This window comes from Gymnodraco acuticeps, unplaced genomic scaffold (assembly GCF_902827175.1).
Source record: "Gymnodraco acuticeps unplaced genomic scaffold, fGymAcu1.1, whole genome shotgun sequence".
NCBI classification, from domain to species: Eukaryota; Metazoa; Chordata; class Actinopteri; order Perciformes; family Bathydraconidae; genus Gymnodraco; species Gymnodraco acuticeps.
Window position 1 is genome coordinate 1,982,463 of NW_022990224.1, and position 19,513 is coordinate 2,001,975.

The 19,513-nt window shown below is 40.0% G+C and overlaps 1 protein-coding gene across 1 annotated transcript in view; it reads right to left on the reverse strand.

Annotated features, from left to right (window-relative positions):
- LOC117547868 (contactin-1a-like) overlaps positions 1-19,513 on the reverse strand; it is a 66,089-nt gene that overhangs the window by 8,532 nt on the left and 38,044 nt on the right. Inside the window, 12 exon segments of the mRNA XM_034218757.1 lie at positions 3,822-3,945; positions 4,757-4,929; positions 5,611-5,738; positions 6,655-6,802; positions 7,335-7,452; positions 7,915-8,039; positions 8,779-8,960; positions 9,313-9,412; positions 11,220-11,426; positions 12,417-12,512; positions 13,455-13,633; positions 14,623-14,749. Coding sequence (XP_034074648.1) covers positions 3,822-3,945; positions 4,757-4,929; positions 5,611-5,738; positions 6,655-6,802; positions 7,335-7,452; positions 7,915-8,039; positions 8,779-8,960; positions 9,313-9,412; positions 11,220-11,426; positions 12,417-12,512; positions 13,455-13,633; positions 14,623-14,749 — 1,707 coding nt within the window.

Here is a 19,513-nt window from a genome sequence, read left to right on the forward strand (position 1 = left end):
GAACCACCCCAGGTGAATAGGGTAATTTTTTTTTAACTTAAAGGTATCAGCTAGAAATGTCTCCAGTTAATTACTTACAATAAGGCAATTGTCTTTTGTATTACAAGTTTTCTGAAATAGCATGTTTAAATATGCAAATTATCCATTATCTCATTAAATATGCACATATTTTTAACACATTTCAGGAATCGAAATCTGAACTTTGGATATAGCCAGATTCAAAATTATTGTTTCATTTTGTAGTCATATTAGTATCTAAGGCTTTCACAGAAGGGATATTGGATATCTCTTTTTATCACTCCATAAATCAGAAAATACTGTCAACAGCCCTAAAATATCAATTTTCGCCATGTTTTTAGGTATACAATGTTGTATAATTCAGGCTATGAATTATATATGAACAAACCCTTCTGTAAAAGCCTTCATAATATTGATAGGAATATAACTGGAAGGTTTGGTGTATGTACGTGCTACTGAAGTTGAAATTTCGAACTCAGAGTAGGAGAAAAAACTCAATTTGAGAAAACGACCTTTAAAGATTGCAGTGAGGCGCTAGCTAAACCCTCCTGTTCTTTGGATGATAGCTTGCGCATCGACGCACTCCGTGAAGGTATTTCATGTTCAGGGTCATTTTTTTTATATAACCTTGCTTCGTGCAAGTGACAATTGTTGTCGTCTTCTCTGTGAACGTTTTTTTCGCCGTTCTTTTGGCATTTTGAGATTTCAATTTCTAGCTGATAGCTAACCAGGAAGTGTTTTAGCACACCACGTGACGCATCTGAACGAATCACGTTGTCAGAAATTGACACCAGCCAATGAGATTTCGTTTCTTGGTTTAAGACCCCTTTGTGCTTTCACGATTGGTTGCTGATACAAAGGAAATGACCATATTTGGATCCGATGAGATTGTGCAGGAGAGACACAGCTTTCCAGCGATACCTCTGTTGACATGGTGCACACAGCGGTCGCGGTACTTTATGTTACGTTAGAATGCTAACTTTTGGTGAATTTAGGAGAAATCTACAGACGCAAATAGACAAACTATAGTAAAATAAACACTTAAATGTGTATTTTGTACGTTTTCCTTCCAAAAGCCTGAAAGAAAACATGTTATGGAATCAAAATAGCACAAAATCTCAAAATTGACCAGTACTTGAAAAACGATGTTTTTGCCTGCCGTGTCTCGCCTTAAAAGACATCAGCGAAGAATGATGGATTAAGATTTACATCTTAAAGCCCATTGACATATATAAACTAAAACTTAAGCACAAGCGTTTGAATCCAGTGTTTCTGTTGGTCCTCCTGCTCTCCTGGATTCTTCCTAAGGAACATAAAAACGGCCTAATAGAAAAGCCAGACTGTATCAAGGTTAGCTTCCCAACCCGCAGCCTCAGACATCAGCCAGGATTTACTTTTTTTTTTAAGTCTTGAAACTAAGCTGAGACAAGTAAGGCGATTAGACATCCAAAGCTTCTGACCCTTCAGCTTCCCCTCGCCTAAGGAGTGAAAGCAAAGACGGTGAAAAATCTCATTGCAAGAAATGAAAAGTACATGCAGATTTTAAATGTCCGTACAACAGTCACAAACAACTAGCCTGGCAACATGTTTTAAACTTACTGACATACTATTTATCTAATATATCGTATTCAAATTATTCTTGCACTATTTTTATTCGATTGTATTTGTATTTACTTGCACTATTTTATTTGTTTTATTGTGTTGCACTGTTGGAGGAGCCTGTTGACATAACTACACTGTAGCTATGTACAAATGACAATAAAAGCCTTGAATCTACTGTTTAGCAAAGTTCATGGATAGTTTTCATAATCCAGAGACAATTACATTAACCCCACCACATTTCAACACGGTTTCAGGCAAGACTGTAACATTACCCTAGAATAACACACACACACCCGTCAAATGAAAACAGCTCTTCTCCCTATCTGAAATCCCTACTAATAACAAGCTACAGGTGCAGAGCTGTGTCTTTAGCTCGGGCGATCTCCTGACGCAGATCTGCTTCCTCATCTGCCGTGATAAATGGCCGTCTTTCATCTCTCCCTGGCTGCGCTCCGGACCGCTGGCATTTGGCACTCCATTAGGAGCCTGTGTTTTGCTTCTACTCTGGGAAACGTTACAGTCAGCTGCTGTGCTTTCACCTGGCCATCTGTCAACACCTGCTCAGAAAGCAGCAGCGGCGGCAGCACACTCAGCGCACAACAGGGATCACCGGCAACCAGAGCACTGCTAAGAGTTCTTGGGTTGCTATCTGAAGAGGCCCTTTGTCCACCAACACTAGGCCTGTTTCAGGACCCGAGGGGAGGCTGTAAGGCAAGCCCTCACTCATCAGGAAGTGGAGGCTGAAAACAGAGCCTAATGAATCATCCAGGAGGTGAAATACAGTAGATGACAGACAGAGCGCAGCAGAAGAGTGGCAGTGTTTGTTTTGCATGTGTTGGCGTCCATATGTGGCTGGGAGAATAAGAAGTGAAATCATCAGCACTCTGTATGAAAACACTGTGATTAAAGAAAGAAATCTATGATGATCTTCTACACACTTAAGTAATCAAATACTCATCACATGGCATTACACAACTGATGTCCACAAACAGGGTAGTTGCTGTTATGCTGACAGCCCTACAAAAAGTGCTACTTTATTCAGTTATAATGAAGATAAGGGGGCGCTGACACGCATTCAAAACCCTTCCTAATGCTCCATTCAATTTAATCAACTCTACAACTGTTTCTAAAACCAGAAAAACCCAACCCAATCGTCTTTGCCTGGCTGAGTTCCTGACGGTTCCTGAATTAAAAACTTTTTCTGGCTCTTTCTCTTTTGATTTCCTTCGCATTGGGTCTCAGGGTCGAAAGGATATCTGGCAATAACAGCTACGGTCTGGTTACTCTGAAGAAATGAACTCATATTCGAACATGCATTGGATAACGTACTCTGTCTACTTTGTCTTTTTTCCAACACGTGGCCTGACAATAAGGAGTTGGGGAAACATTTTAATGAGTAGTGTAGAAATATGTGTCTGATGAAGTGTGGAATGATGTTGTCTTCGGTTCAGTTTAATAAGCTCTAAATCAAACCCCTAGGAAACTTGGCTTTAATTGTTAGTATTTCTATAAAACATTATATATTCATTCAAAAGTAACCATCAAATATTACATTTTAATAGCTAGTTATTAGGGGTTTAACAGTCAAAAATCCTGCTTTATCAGCTCTGAGTTGGCAGAGTTCAATCCGATTTTGTCACGATCTGTCTGTGTTGTGTTTTGTCTTTTTCTGTCTTTGGTTTCCGGTTTTATTTTGAAAAGTATTCACCTCCTGTCTTGCCTGTTGCTTTCTGTCTGTTTTCCCTCCCTGATTACCCGATTGTGTTCACCTGGTGCCCCTGTGTTTTCTTCTCCCTCCTCACCTGTCTCTTGTTGTTTTGATTAGTCCTGTGTGCATTTAGGTTCTGTGTTTTCTGTTAGTCTTTGTGAGTTCCTTGTTGTTGTTAGATCATATTCACTGGGAAGAGTTCTGTCTGAAACCTTGAAATAAAGGTATTTTCTGTTAATCTGCATTTGTGTCCTGCTTGCCTCTCTCAACCCTGACAGATTTGATGCAGTACCCAAACAATCCAAAAAGAATAATAAAATAAAACAAAAATTACAGAAATCTCTTGTAAAAAATAACAAAAACTGTGAGAACTTTGACCGAGAATATTGTTTAAATGTTAATCCCATCTCTCAGAGTAAGAAGTTGATTAAATATGTCTTCAGAAATGTTGCATCATTTTATATACAGTGTAACTGCATCATTTATGACTCACCCCTGACAACCAGGTGGGCCGAGGCGGTCATGTTGTCGATGGGGGTCTGGGCAGTGCAGGTGTAGCGTCCAGTGTGCTTCAGATGGACGTTCTTAATCAGCAGCTCACCGTTTGAACTTCCATTCTGCATAAAAAAACAAAACAGTTCATTGAGAACCTCAGCAAAGCTTTCCCTCTGTGTTCCTGTCGGAGCACAATTGTAATGTGTCAAAAATATGAAAAAGGACATTTCAATCACTAAGGTAATCCTTCAAGAGAAAACTTGAGCATCCAATTAGGTGAACTGAACATGGGCTTGAAGCTAAAGGTCTTCACCTGTATTCCTATGAGGAAAGGTCAAGTTCCAGACAGTGTTACCTCCTATTAGCACTCTCGCTGCAGAAAGGTTAAACCATCACAGAAATCTACTTTAAAATACATGACTGCATTTAACTCTGTTTGAGAGTCAAATTGGCTTTGCAATTGCAACACAAACAGTATCTGTCACTCCTGGACCCCATTTCTACGAGGGGAAAATCTTCCTTGTGTACAAAAATGGAGTATCATCAATCACAATCAAAATAGCGTTTGCCTAGTTGGCATGCGGAGTGACAAATGAGAAATGCTAACCGCTAACTGATGCTTTGAGCTGCACTTAGAGCCAAAGTGAGTCATGTCAACAATAATGGATGTAAGCGGAAATTGCTATTAAATTGATATAAAATGCACTATTCCACTCAGGACAGGGATGAGGAATGGCTTTTGGAGTCATACACATTTAAAGCAGGCTGTACTTTTCCATTTCAGGTATTCCAATAAAAAGACTACGTACATTGACACAACTTGAAATATGACTCCAGGCTGGAGCTGAGCGGTTTGGGTAGAGTTGGCGCTAAACTTCGATTATTTATGTAAACGTTTCTTTAAAATACTTGAGGACCAGCATCATGTCTCACCAGGGTGCGTTCATAATGTTGGCTTTCCTTATGTAGGTCAATGACCCGGCCATCCAGGGACCAGACGAAGGTGATGTCAAGAGTGGTGTCATGTGACGCTGCACACTGCATCGCGATGGTCTCACCCACTTTGACGTCAGCATTGGCCGGTGCCAACGTGATCTTAGTGGAATCTGGGGAGCAACGCAAGGGGATGAGAGTATCAGTGATGATGAAAAATAGATCAATCCAGCAGTAGAAACTTCATTAAGGTACGAAATGGAAATGTGATTTAATACTAGATTAAAACAAATAACAGGAGAATTATTTAGGAATCCAAGCGGTCAAATACTGAAGTAGACACATCTGTGGTACAGATGTGTCTACTTAGCTAATGGTGTGTAAATGAGTGTTAAATAACTAGAACTGTTCAATGTGCACAAATGTCCAGAAGAGGGCAGAAAAGAGCTATAAATAGAGGTGTGACGTCTGGGATTTCATGTCTAAAGAAAAAATAATCCCAAGCAAAAAATAGCTCATAGCAATTTGATTATTTGCTATTCAATAAAACTGTCTCAAAAAAGGTTCATAATTCAAACAATTGTTCTCATTTATCATTGAACAGTGTAAGGACCGAGCTGCTGTCACATCTAATCTAATCCAAAGCAATCCCCTCACGCCTCTGTCCTTGGGGAGCGACTGAATATCCAGCCTGTATACTGTCACTCCGCTCAGAGGGACATAATTCAACAGTAGACATTTGGAGGTCAGAGCTGTTTTCTTGAACCCAAAATGACAGGAATGATTGCCAGCAAAGGTCAAAGCATCACTGGAAACAATAAGTCTAAAGAGAGTTATTAATTTGGCTTCATTACCTGTGACCAACAGATCCCCCGTGCTGTTGGCCTTGCCCCGGTCGTTCTCGGCAAAGCAGGTGTAGCGTCCTTTATCTGCCCTCGTCACGTTGAGGATCTCCAGGCTCCCATCCTCCAAGATGAACACCCTGAGAAGGAACAATTATTCATTCTTCACACACTGTTGAGAAAGAGCTGTAATATAAAATATTCAGCACGATATGGAGGTCAAAAGTTCAGAGTATGTTTTCCTATGCATGATGAAGAATGAAAAATGATGAAAGTAGTAGGCAGTTCCCTAATGGGATGTAGGGTTCTCCAAGAAACAGAATGTGAACTTGAAACTATTCAGCAACATTAAATTGAGCTAGCAGTAAGGCAATATTGTTTGATTTTCTTCTGCATATTTCATATTCATGCATGAAAAATAGCATGGTGCCAGCTGCCCTGCACTACTCCACACAGACAGTCACCATAGAGATGAATATAAGGCATTAGCTGCATAGTCAATTTGCTGCTCCTCCTCTCTGTGAGTTACTGTGGTGCATGGGGGGGGGGGGGGGGGGGGGGGGTGTGGGGTGGGGGAAAGGTTTTGGGGTTTTAGAGCTCACAGATTAGGCTTGTTTTTTTCAGTGAGGAGCACAAGACAGGGTTTACACATCCGGTCTGTCCATGCTGATGAGCTTGAGAATGAGCTTAATGTCAGCCGCTGACAGGCAGCAGAGCAGTGCTCAGCCGGCGCTGACAAACAACAGCTCTAAAGACTTTACTGGCACAAAGTACATTTAGGAGATCTCGAGCTTATTTAGATCCCTAATATCCCCTTACTGTTCTCCAGAGGGGATCCCCTCTAGAGTCGAGAGACATTACTTTCTCACACACTCGTCCTTGAGGTGATATGACCCAGATGTGTCTCTCAGTCACAGAAAAAGCATGATGAATATTTGCATTTAAAACTGCAGTACAAAGGAAAACTCTGCCGTGATAAACCCCTCTGAATGAATAAACAATATGTACGGATAAAAAGACAAAAAGAAGTATGCTGTTTATTTAGAGAGCGCTCACCTGGTAGAGTTGGAGAGCAGCTCGGTGCCTTTGCTCCAGGAGAAGGTGGGCTTTGGAGCCGCTTTTGGTCGACATTCAATCACCACACGGCCATTTTTAGGTGCCATCAAGTCCTTCAATGGGTTGTGTTTAAATGTGGGAGCACACGCTGAGGAGGGACAGATTGGATTATTCATCACAAACTTAGTAGAATATGCATTAACTGCAGGCATGCATATATTTATAGCCCGTTGTATATTCATTTTAATGTGTAGTGTGCTGCTTTAACTTATTGGGCATGCTACTTTAGATGACCAAATTAAGTTTTTGGAAAAAATACGTTTTTTTCAGCCATGTAAAAGTGTTTTTTTTTAATTACATTACATTACATTGCATTTAGCTGGCACTTTTATCCAAAGCGACTTATAATAAGTGCATTCGACCAAGAAGATACAAACTTTGAAGAAAACAGAATCATATAAGTACATCAGGTTTCATAGAGCCAAAACATTTCAAGTGCTACTCAACTGGCTTTAGATAAGCCAGTCCTTTATTAGTATATAAGTGCTCTGTTAGTAATTATTTGTTAGTAATTATATCGCTCGAAGTCTTACTGGGAAACAATTAGTTAGTTTAAACCCTGACATTTCCATCTCTGACGCAGACATTTGTGCCACGGCTGTAGCCAAAGGGTGACTCACCATACACTCGCAGCTCTGCGTTGGCATATATGATCCCGTGGTGATTCTCTGCAATGCACTGGTACATCCCTGAATTACCAAACGCCAAGCTGCTGAACCTCATGTCTTTCCTGTTGGACTGTGGATCATAACAAGAGAGTGAAGTTAAAATATCATCAGACGACATTTCACCATTTCCAGTTTATTAGTAGCCTACAGTAAGCAAATGATTCAAATCAAACTATTGTTGACATCCACAGATGATGTTCAGGTAACAATCCATTTATTTATATGGGAGAGGATTTCATTAATGCATAATGATATCCAGCTGCATATCAAACAACCACCCCCGCTGCTGTCACTATTACTCTTGGGTATTTTCCAGGCCAGATGACAGTTGTTTCTATGGAGAGCTACACAACCCATGCTGGCAAACACTCAACACCAACAGGTACCTTCTCCTGACATGATGTGAACCCACGGTGCCAGCTTCCTGTCACTGCTGAGCTACTGAGTGTTGCCAAATGAGCTCTGTGTATATTACAGCAATAATTAAATCAACATTTATGTCACACAGTGTTTAAATGAGTTTTAATATTACCGGTTCTCCATTTATCAGCCAACGAATGCTTGGTTCAGGTTTGCCGCTTGCTTTGCAGGACATGGTGTAATCCCTACCGAGGTCTTTCTCTGAGCTGCTGATGTGCTGCACCCACTCAGGAAACGCTGCAAATGAGCAGAGAAACAGTGTTTGAGGAAAATCTGAGAAAACTACAAAGCTGCTAAACAATATGTGATTTGAAACGTAAAGGTCACCTATTATGCAAAATCCTCTTTTTCATGTATTTTATACATCAACATGTGTCCCCTCTGTGTAAAGAGATTCTGAAAGTTGCAGGAAAAAAGATTCTCTCTCTTTTTGTCCTGATCCATTATTTAAAAACCTGTCTGAAAATGAGCTGATCCGATTTTGGCCACTTTATGAGGGTGTAACGTTTTTTTGGCTTGTATAACCATTAGCCAATCACCAACCAAGGTAACCCCCCCCCCCCCCCCCCCCCACCTTATCACCTGAATCTCCTCCTAGAGCACCATTGTGTTCTTTTTAACCAAATATCTCTCAGAGGGGCGTGGGGAGTGGCTCCTTATTTTCATCTAAAGTAACAGACAGAGAATCAGCACTTTTGAAGCAGGGCTGAAACAGAGGGGATTATGGGTAATGCTGCAATGATCTGTTTGGTATTTCGGGCCAAACACTTCAGAGACATGTTTTGTATATCTGAGACCTATAATATATTGATGAAAAACAGTATAACAGAGGACCTTTAAGAAAAGAAAGGAAAAACCTGGGAAAATGTACTGATAGGAAGAGGCTTTTGATGTTACCCCCACACATCAGTGCCCTGTATTCCCTGTCAAATGTTGGAGGAGAAGAAGGAGACATGACGTACAACACATATCTCACCTTCTACAGACAGACGTGCAGCGTGGTAGTCCTTTCCTCTGGAGTTCACTGCCTCACACTGATAGCTGCCTCCGTCTTCAAACTGCACGTTGTACAGGTGCAGATGAGCCCCCGCCATCCGCACCTCGTGATTGGGCGGCATCTGTCCGTCTAACTTCTTCCAGCGGATCTCAGGGACGGGGCTGGGAAGGATAGAGAGAGAGAGAAATAAAAAACAGGGCAGTATACGCTGCAGTAAAAAGAAAATGTACTTTGCATCAAGGGTGAACTAAAATAGTTATTTGAGGGATTGACATGATGTTACTTTAGATTGTCTTTTATATAATCGTACAAAGTCAATATGTACGTATATCTGTATGTCATAATATGCTGCATCGTTTACATTTAGTTATTTTATTCAATTGCAACAACAAAGTATATATATATTCCCTATTATTTATTACTGGCAAAGCAGAAATAAACTCTCAAACTTTATCTTTATGTATTTTAATCATAAGATAAGACTCACTGGCTGATTGTCATTGTCACACTTACTTCCCCAAAGCGAAGCATTCCAATGTGATGTTGTGCCGCACCAAAGCAATGGTGTCTGGGAACTTGACTTTGAGGTCAGCTGGGTATTTCCTGATGGGACCTGAGAGGAAAGGCAACAGACCATAAACCATGACTCAGGTGCTAGACACACTTAGTGCTCATTGTAACCATCAACGTGTTTGTTTCAAGATGTCCCTTCAAATCCCCGTTGGTCATACCTACTGTAAGTGGGTCGAATAAACTAAATATACTTCTGTTTAATCACTGTGTTACTCAGATGTCCTACTGAAGCACACATAATCCAAATGAGGGTTATTTAAGGCCTTTGTTGAGATTGTAGAATCCCAGCAAGTTGCATTGGCACACTTTATCTGGCTTTATCTCTTGCTGCCTCAGTCGGAGAATTCAATTTTTAAGAACACTTTTAAACGTGATTGGGTCTATGCTGTGTGTGTTTAGATTGTGCAGTAGCAGTATATTGAGTGGATCTAGATGGGTTTTTGATATTTTGACATCTCAGACATTCTAGGAGAGGATGAAGAACCAGTCAAATGAATTTAAAGTAAAAGAGCATTTTTGTATTTAGTTGTAATTAAGAGAATGAAATGGATCCTCTGCAATTCTGATTATATACTTTTCAGCCAACCACTAACATAACTCACTACTTTATCTTATATAAGGTATTATCCAAGTTCCTAAAATAAGACCATGACACTGCAAAACACAGATCAACACTGTGATACTAGTATAAATGTTAATCCACTCAATGTAAAAATGTAGATGATATTAAACTCTGAGGATTATCTATCATGACAAATGCAATCAGTGTTTCCAATTATTGGTACGCACAGCATTTCAAAAACCAAAGATGAAAGACAGTTACGCTCTCCCTTGCCACACACATAAAGTCAAATCCTGATTTACGTCATACCCAAAAGGCATTTCATCACATGCTTGGGAAAAGCCCAAAGAACAACTGTCTGCTCTAATCCTGACCTTTTAGGTTGGACGAACATTGACGTTTGTGTTCCTCTGATAGTACTTTTAAAAACACATCTGCCATCACGAGTACATGATCATGAAAGTCAATATCAACAGTGGAAATACTGTTGGATTCCTGGAAGCTCAACAAGGAAAAACATTTAAAGAGTCGTCTTAATGGTACCTCTTACATATGGTCAAGCAAACATAAAGAGCATTAACAAACTAAAGCTGTGAAGCAGTGTGGTTATTATCTGTATGTCTGGAGATGTTAATGTTCCTGTAAATGTTTCATAACACTCTGCCTCAGTCTCAAAGCAGGTTTTCTTCTGAGCTAATTTGTTCCCATAAATCTTATATAAAGAGAACAACAGTGGCGTGACCCTATCACATTTAAAACGAGCCCTTTTGTGATTAAACACGGTGCTTCAGCGAGGCCGAGGGAGAAAAATCAATACAGTACTTTGCTGCAGCCAGACAGAGTCCTATATCTGAGCTTATTTTAAAACTCATCTCTTTAGGAAATACTTATATATTACACACACCTTATTTTGCTGGTAAAAGAGTATAGCCAGGATAGCATTCCCTTAATGTACCTTTCTTATTGATTCCTGGCCATTATAGAGACATATGTTTTAATTCTCTCTGTTGTATTTCATGATTGTATTGAGCTTAGGCTTATTTTATACATCAAACAGGTATTGGATTGCATTACTGGAATGAGAGGCATTGAGTGTATTGCATTGCAAATGTTATTATGGCCTAAGTATCACACTGAGATCAATCTTGTACAGGACAATAAAACCCAGATGTAATCACTGGTTTTATAACTGAAGTAATAAAACATCTCAAACAGCTTTAATGTAATCAAAAATCTGAGATAATCAATTGGAAAAACAATGGATAGTAGGAAGTGAGGTACTAACGTTCAGCCAGAGGTACGAGTGGGATGTAGTTGGAGAAAACGCTTTTGGAAATGGACTGGCTGGAGGCGATGCAGGAGTAGTTGCCGCTGTCGGAGGAGTCCACCTTGGAGATATAGAGGTTACCCGTTATCTGGGAGACAAAACGCCTCTTGTCCAGCGGGATGAAGGTGGGGAATTCATTGAGGATCCATCGGAACGACAGCTCGGCTGCACAGAAAGAGACAAAACGGCACCCGTCAATCAAGACTCCAGACACACATGCAAAACCTTTAGAAAGAGCCGAGGGGATTGGTGACGAAGCTGGCTCGCTTTGGATAATATGAATACATGCTAAATAAAAATAGCACAATTCTTTAGTGCTGAGGGGAATTTATTATTCCAGCATCTATTGACCTTTCAGGTGAAATCTTTTAATAATTTTAGCAGAGAGGCATAACAGAAGAATACTGAGAACATTGGGCTTGTGGAGGTAATGCTGATGCTGTGGAGAGAGAATTAACAATGCTTTCAGACTGTTGTGTTTGCAATTTGCATAAGCATGAATATGGAAAATGTGTGTGCAGTTTTGTGGGCTAAGTATAGGAAGGGAAAACAAATTAAAACCCTTGTAATGATACTAGCTTAAACTGGATATGAGACCGATGAAAACATTTGTATTTTCTCCTTTTAGATGCATTAGGGAGCAGTAAACCCAGCATGGGGATGACTGCTAACTGAGATAAAAGCTTGAAACTCATAATGAGGCAGTGACAGAGTCAGTGATGTCATTATTTGTGTACCTCAGAGGACATTAGGAAGGGCAATTCAATCCCAAGCTGATAAGGGACAAAATATATTTGGTTTATTTGATATAATCAGTTCCTCTGTGTCAGGAAATCCCCCATGTGGATACAGAAAAGAGCCCAAAGTAAAGTATTTCTAACGACTTCTACAGCATTTTTTTTCATTTAAATATACTGTAAATGTACAATCCTCCTGGAAATGTTTCTCCTGGCTGGAAAGCAACAGCACGAAGGAAGGAGCCCACACAATCAAGCACGGACCGTTATAAATCCACACAGAAGGAACCAGAAATCAAAACAGGGCACAGCGCTAAATACTGTGCTACTGTTCTATACGCCCACTCCAATCAATCAGATGCTACATAATGATGGAGGTTGAACACTCCAGCAGAAGCACACTCAGCCTTCACTGTACCTGGATAATGTGGTGGGGGGGCGCAGAGCAACACGGCCCCCTGCCCCTCTTTGACGTGCACCGACTCCCTCTCCTCCGACGAGAACAGATCCAGGTCTGAGGAACGCAGAGACAAAAATCAACTCTGAGGACGTTTCTGATTCAAGAGCTACTCAGAACCTATAGCCATACATTCATGTGTAGTGGTGTAATGTAACTAAGTACATTTACTCAAGTACTGTACTTCAGTACAATTTTGAGGGACTTGTACTTTACTTGAGTATTTCCATTTTTTCCTACTCTACAACCGCCACTACAATTCGGAGCTAAATATTGTACTTTTATTCCACTACATTGATTTAATATCTTTAGTTAATTTGCACATTTGGATTAATAATCTGAAATATAAAAACACTTATATAAGACTTAAATAACACTAGTTACACCTAGAGTACATTTCACAAGCTACCCTGCATCATATAAAACTAGCTGCACCTTTACCAGCTGTGATGACACATAAATGCATCAATATTTATAATTAAAACATATCATATATTATTCTGTAATGGAATAATTCGCATAATGAGTATCTTTACTTTTGGTACTTTAAGTATATTTTAATGCTAATCATTTTGTACTTTTACTTGAGTAACATTTTGAATGCAGGACAATTACTTGTAACAGAGTATATCTGGACTTTGATACTTCTACTTTGACTTATGTACAAGATCTGAGTACTTCTCTCACCTCTGTTCATGTATACTTTACAGTAATATCTAAACAACTGACACTAAAGGTTTTAAGGTAACATAAAGTTCAACAACAGCTTATGAATTGAGCTGTAGTTGACGGTAAAATAAAGTACATTAGTCACACTGGAATCATGAAGTAAGACCAATCACAAATGGCTCTTTCTACACCACTTATCATTTGTCCCAGCTGCCCTTGCCATTTCATAGCCCTTAATATGCATGAAAGTACAGCTCCAGGGTAGCTCTGTTAAATCTGCATGGTGCTGTACATCATTGCAGTATGGGAGTTAGGATCTGGGCTACTTACATCCGAACTGGACTGAGGCTTTTCGGCTGATGATCGTGCCGTGCAGGTTGCTAGCCAAACACAAGTACTCTCCTACATGTTCGGTTTTTATGGGATTGCTGATGACTAGGTTGCCTCCTACTAATCTGTAGTGACTGCTTTGTGCTTTCATGTCAATGTCCCTGCCTTCCAGCATCCACCTGCAAGGAGAACAATTAGTGTCACTACAGCAAAGCATTGTAAAAGCTGTGTAAAGGAGTATATTCAAGTTTCAAGTTTATTGTCATTTGCACATAAGCTACAGTGTAGATATGGCAACTGCTCCTCCAACAGTGCAACATATATATAGGACATAGAACAAATAAAGTAAATATAGAAATAGAAATAGTGCAAGAAGAGTCTATATACAAGTAAATGGAATGATATAATAGATAAATAATTAGCAAAATCCAAGCAGATGAATGTTTGGATGAATGGATTTTCTTAAAAAAGTTCAGGTGTTTCATATCATTCTATATGGTGGTACATTATTACTATATGGCCCCTTATGGTGTGGCAATATCTGCATTATAGTAGCCCCTTCTTGCAATAGACATGTGCATATTGTATTTTACAAATATCAAATAGTTCTGAAAAGCATAACTGACTGTACTGTAGATGAACCCTCTTAATACCAGCTGTGGTCAAAGCTTATTCCGTCCCCTCTGACATCTAATTCTGGGCTCTCTGACAGTGAGACCGATTTGGAGGATGCCAAATAATATCATTTACATCTAAATTGAAATAGATCATGCGAAACAATTTAAATTTCGAGCTGCAGTATGAGACACCATGGCAGTGCTGTTGCAGGAACAACATCATATTTGTTATTCATTTTTTCCCGGCGCGTAATATTTCTTGTTATATTCCATTTTCGTTAGTATGCTGCAGACAAATTGAGTTGAGCAGATTGTTTGACAGCAACACTATTATGTGGGAAAATCTGTCACAAACACTGCGGGATGCACACACGCACATGATGCACCTCGGTGGTGCATAGAGGTTAACATCAACATCGTAGGGACCTTGCCATTTAAAGGGCAGATCATAACACAGTCTGAATTCAGCCTGAGAGATGGCAAGCGATGGGAGGCACACAGAAAGCACAGCGGGCAGTAATGACACCGGCTTTTTGGGGAACATATGTTACTTGTATGTGGCAGGTGGGTTGGCCCGGGCCCGGCAGCTCATGGTGATTTTTGCCTCGGGCGACTCCTCCGGGTAGATGGTTTCCACCGGCTGCTCCTCAAACACTGGCCCGTAACCTGTGGCTTCATCTGGTGACAACAAACAAACAAAACCAGGGTAAATCAACAAGCGGAGCTTACAAACGGGAAATATCAAAGTGTTAGAACTCAGTGTCTGTCTGGCAGTTCTGGGACAGCTCCATCAAACACAAGACAGCCAGGTTCAAATGTAAGAGGAAAAACACACATCGACTAGACTGTGAGATTGTCCCTGTGAGGACCTGCCTTTTGATATGTTTTCACACACTTCTATTGCTCAGTGGCTGGTTTCAGAGGAATCCTGGCTGTAGCTAATCCTATCTGTGATTTGTGCTGCTGAGTTTTATTCAAAATCACAACACCACACTAATTATGACAGTGATGTGCTCACTCAGGTGCCAAACCAGAGTGACACATTCATCTCTTGCCAATGGAAATTATATTGTTACAAGCCAATACAATTTTTGGAACTGGAAATGCTATCTTGACTTGGCATAATCCAAACGCCTTTCATACCGTGTGCGTCATCCTCAGTGTTGTGAAGCAGATGTGCACAGGCGAATCCTGGGAGAAAAGTCTCCTTGAGGAAAATGCCTTTCTTGGTTCAATCTGCCTTTTACACCATCAACACACACGTACAATTAGCCCCAATTACTCATTAGAACAGACAGACATCGGGAGCAGAGGCATGAATAAGACATAAACACAATGCCAGGCTATGAATAAGCAATGAGGTGAAATGTTCCCAAACACTGATTATTCTCTCAGATCAAGAGTGTGTGTAGGTGACTGCAGCATTACAAATGTGAGGCGTGTATAGACGTGTGTGTGTGTGTGTGTGCACGTGTGTGTTGTTATTCCCCTGCGTCTCGGAGTTCTGAGAGAGCGCAGCTGACACCTCAATGGGGAGAAGCTCGCTCTTTCAGACAGTAATATCCTGCTTCTATTCCAGCCTTCTTTCCAGGCCTGAATTGGTGCTTTCACTACCTTTGGAAATGTCATATTAACTGACAGGGAGCAACCTTTAGAAACTCGAACAAAAGATGCATTTTCACTTCAATTTAATGCCACAAAAAACAGGAAACTATGTGTGTAGAAAAATAAAGCAATAATAGTGAAAGTGGAAAATGCATGAGTGCATATTTATCAGTCTCAGCTGTAGGGAAGCAAAAGGAATTCAAATGGTATAATCCTAACCAGAACGAAGACAGATTCGTAGCCACACAAGTTAGCTGCACCCTCATCGCACCAGGACGGCCAACCAGGAGGGAGCAATTAAGATGTTAGGAGACAGGATACACTCCCACTCACACACTCCAGCAGCTAACCGTGTGTGTGAGTGCCCGACGCAAATCCCAATGATTCTGAATAACTGCTGGCTGAGAGAGAATTAAACATACTATTAATGGGGCATTGTGGGGCCGACGGAACGCAAATGAACTGGGAAACTGTGTTCTTGGAACAAGAGAGGAAGAAAAAGGAATTGAAGGGAAAAAAATGCAATTGGAAGAATCAAGGATGGGTACAGCTAAGGGAATATAGTGGCCCTGTTCCAATGTTGCAGTTAAATTGCTCTGCGCGAGTGTAAGATAAATGCTTTACATGTAAATATGAAATATAAATGTGGAATGGGCTGGACGGGGGGAGCCAATGAGGCGCTGGTGCAGTGCTGGAATAGCAGTAGGAGTAAAACGCAGAGGAATGAGCGCTGGTGCCGATCCTCTCCCTGTAATGCTGGTGGTGACAGATGGTGAAGGGGAGGGTTGAAGCAGGCCACATAAGGCCCACGGCCTGGAGACACACACAGGCCTCTCACATTCACTCTGCCTCAATTCACTTTCATATCTAACTCTCTCTGGCTTCCCTGTGTCCTCACTTCATCTCTCTAAACTACAGTATATCCCACTGTCAACCCACTGCTCCTCACGATTTCCCTTTCCTGGATTTCCTTCTATAAATACTTCCATTTTAAAAGACTCTTAACTCTCTAGTTAGCAATGCTACTTGCTAGCAACATGGCTCCAGGGATGGGAAAGTCAGTCAGTCAGACCACCACTTCAGGCAAGACTGACATATCGAAACATTATTGGATGGATTGCAATGATTCTGTTTATACACTCATGGACCCCCACAGCTTCTCTATGAGGTTGGCCTTTTTTTTTGTGAAATAACAACTTCCACGCATTACATTAACTTTCTGTATAGACATTCAGATGCCAAAGGGATGAACACTTATTACTTTGTTTTCACATGTCTGTTTTTTTAAGTGAAAGTTAAATAGTTTTTCCGGAAATGACTACAGACATTTATATCCCCCTCAGGATGAATGGTAAGTGGTAAATGGACTTGCATTTCTATCGCACCTATATCGACCACTTTAAGCACTTAAACACTACATGTTAACATTTACTCATGAACACACACATGCATACACTAATGACCAAGCTTCATCAGGATCAGTCACAAACACTGATGTCTGTGACTAAAGGAGCAATATGGCTTTCCGAGGAAACTTCGGGAAGCGGACTGCAGAAACCAACTCATTTTCAACTGTTGGATGATCCGCTCTACTTCCTGAGCCATGGCTTCCCGTCTAATTGCAGTAACTTTGGGGAACATTTTGTGTAGTACCATTATAAGGTTCATTTGGACCAACACTGGATTATGACCAAATATAATTGATAAAAGATATCCTGATGTATCTACCAACAAAACTATACAATTCACATTAGCCGTGAGAATACTTTGTGTGAGAAGCAAACTCTTTCCAAACCTCCAAAGCCATATTCCTATTTCAATCCCTCTTTTTTTCCAAGTGTCTCTTGGGTTCTCTGTTTCCCCTGCATAAAACACTTTCACTGTCTCTTCTTTGAAAATAAGTAGACTTTGGATGCCCTGAATCGCCCTGTTTAACAAGCGAGTAATTATTTACGCTCAGCCGCGCACATAAAAAACAAACACATACTTACAGATAAAAACAGAACTTACTCTCACGGAAGACCACATCCATACAAATGGGGGAAGACATTCAAAAACCCACAATGAAGAAAGTCAGAGTCTGGGAGTCATTTTCCTCTGAATGGATCTCATTATAAAACACAGAAGAGCTTGTACGTTTAGACTTGTTTGCATTTTAAATGTTAAAGTCTGTTCATTTATCTTCCCCAGCATCAGTTTTTTAAATCAATATTTTTATATTTGTTTGTGTTTTCTAAATTGGAGATGTGTTTGTTTATTTTCTACTTTATTTGACTTTCAAATTACGTGCCATGCCTTGTTTACAGTACATGCTGCTGTGACGAAAGAATGTCCCAAATTGGGACCAATCAAGTCAATCGAATCTAATATAGTTCTAATGACAAATCAATCTTCCTTTAAGCTTAAGGGATCATCTAAAATAGGTGCATGAACATTAATTGTAACTTTAATATACAGGTGATCCTAAAACAACTGCACTGTGTCCTATTTGTTACTTTATTTCATCTTTGTCAACACTTTCTGCTGGTTCATATGTTGCACTTCCCTTATTGAAACATGTTTTTTTTATTGAGAATTGTTTTTATTTTCACATTTGAATAATCACATAATTGAGCCAAATCTCAGAGGAACTTCTCCCTCTGATGAATTTAACTTTACTTACAGCTGTGTGTTTCTCTTACATCTGCTGCATGGTTTGTTTGCATGACCAATGGTGTCCAAGTGGGACAGATAACATATTGTGTCCTGGAGGCACCCAAAGCATGGTGTAGCAATAATTACCCACAAGCCCTTGAGTCACATAATGAAGCGTGGTGGCTGACTAATTTCTCCCTAGGGTAGAAATCTACTTTTTAAATTTGATATGTAGAATAAATAATTACTCTGCTTCACTGCCAGCCCAAATCGTATTTCCATGCTATCCTGCAGTGAGTGTCAGTGAGTGAGCGCTCGGTGTGGAGCCAGCTGTGCAATCACAACCGCTGTCAAACTAAATATTCTCCAACATGATGGCTGCGACAGAACAGAGCATTTGAGAGGGTGACTTTGAATACAGCTGTTTTCCAAAGTCACAACAATAATGAATGTGAAAAACCATCTAATACCGTAATTGATGATCACTAAACAGTATTTAACTTCACAGACTACCTCTCATGCAGAATAATCCACATCTTGGCTGTCCATCAGATGTTCAGCTTATTTACTCTATATATTTACAATTGAGCTGCAGCTAGCAATTATTTATATTATCGATACATCTATTGACCAATTTGCTTCGTTTTTTTCAATTAAGTTTTGAAAAATGCCTCATTCAAATGTCTTGTTTTGTCAGACCAAGAGTTCAGAACCCAAATATATACAGTTTAATATCATGTACATCAGGGGTGTCAAACTCAATTTCATCACGGGCCACATTCACATTATGGTTGCACTCAAAGGGCCGGTTGTAACTTTAAGACTATATAAAAATACATATATAAATATTTAATATATATAAAATAATGTATTATATTACATCATTGCCTCTGCATTGGATTATTATCGGATAGGGTAATAACTTCATAATTAACTCGGTCTGAAAGCAGAAGTCTAGGGCAAATAATTGCAAGTCTCTTCAGTGAGAATGTTACAAAATGATTTTAAAATAAAAGCAACATTTAAAAAAGTGACATTTTGAAAAAAAAGTCACTTCTGAGAAAAGGGCAAATTCTTGGAAAAAAGGCATATTTAAAAGAAAAAAGTCTAATTTGAGATGCATTGTGCTCCATGGGCAACGTGCTTCTGTAAATCGCCATGTAACCGTATAACAAACATATTATATTCTTTGCAAGCTCTTGT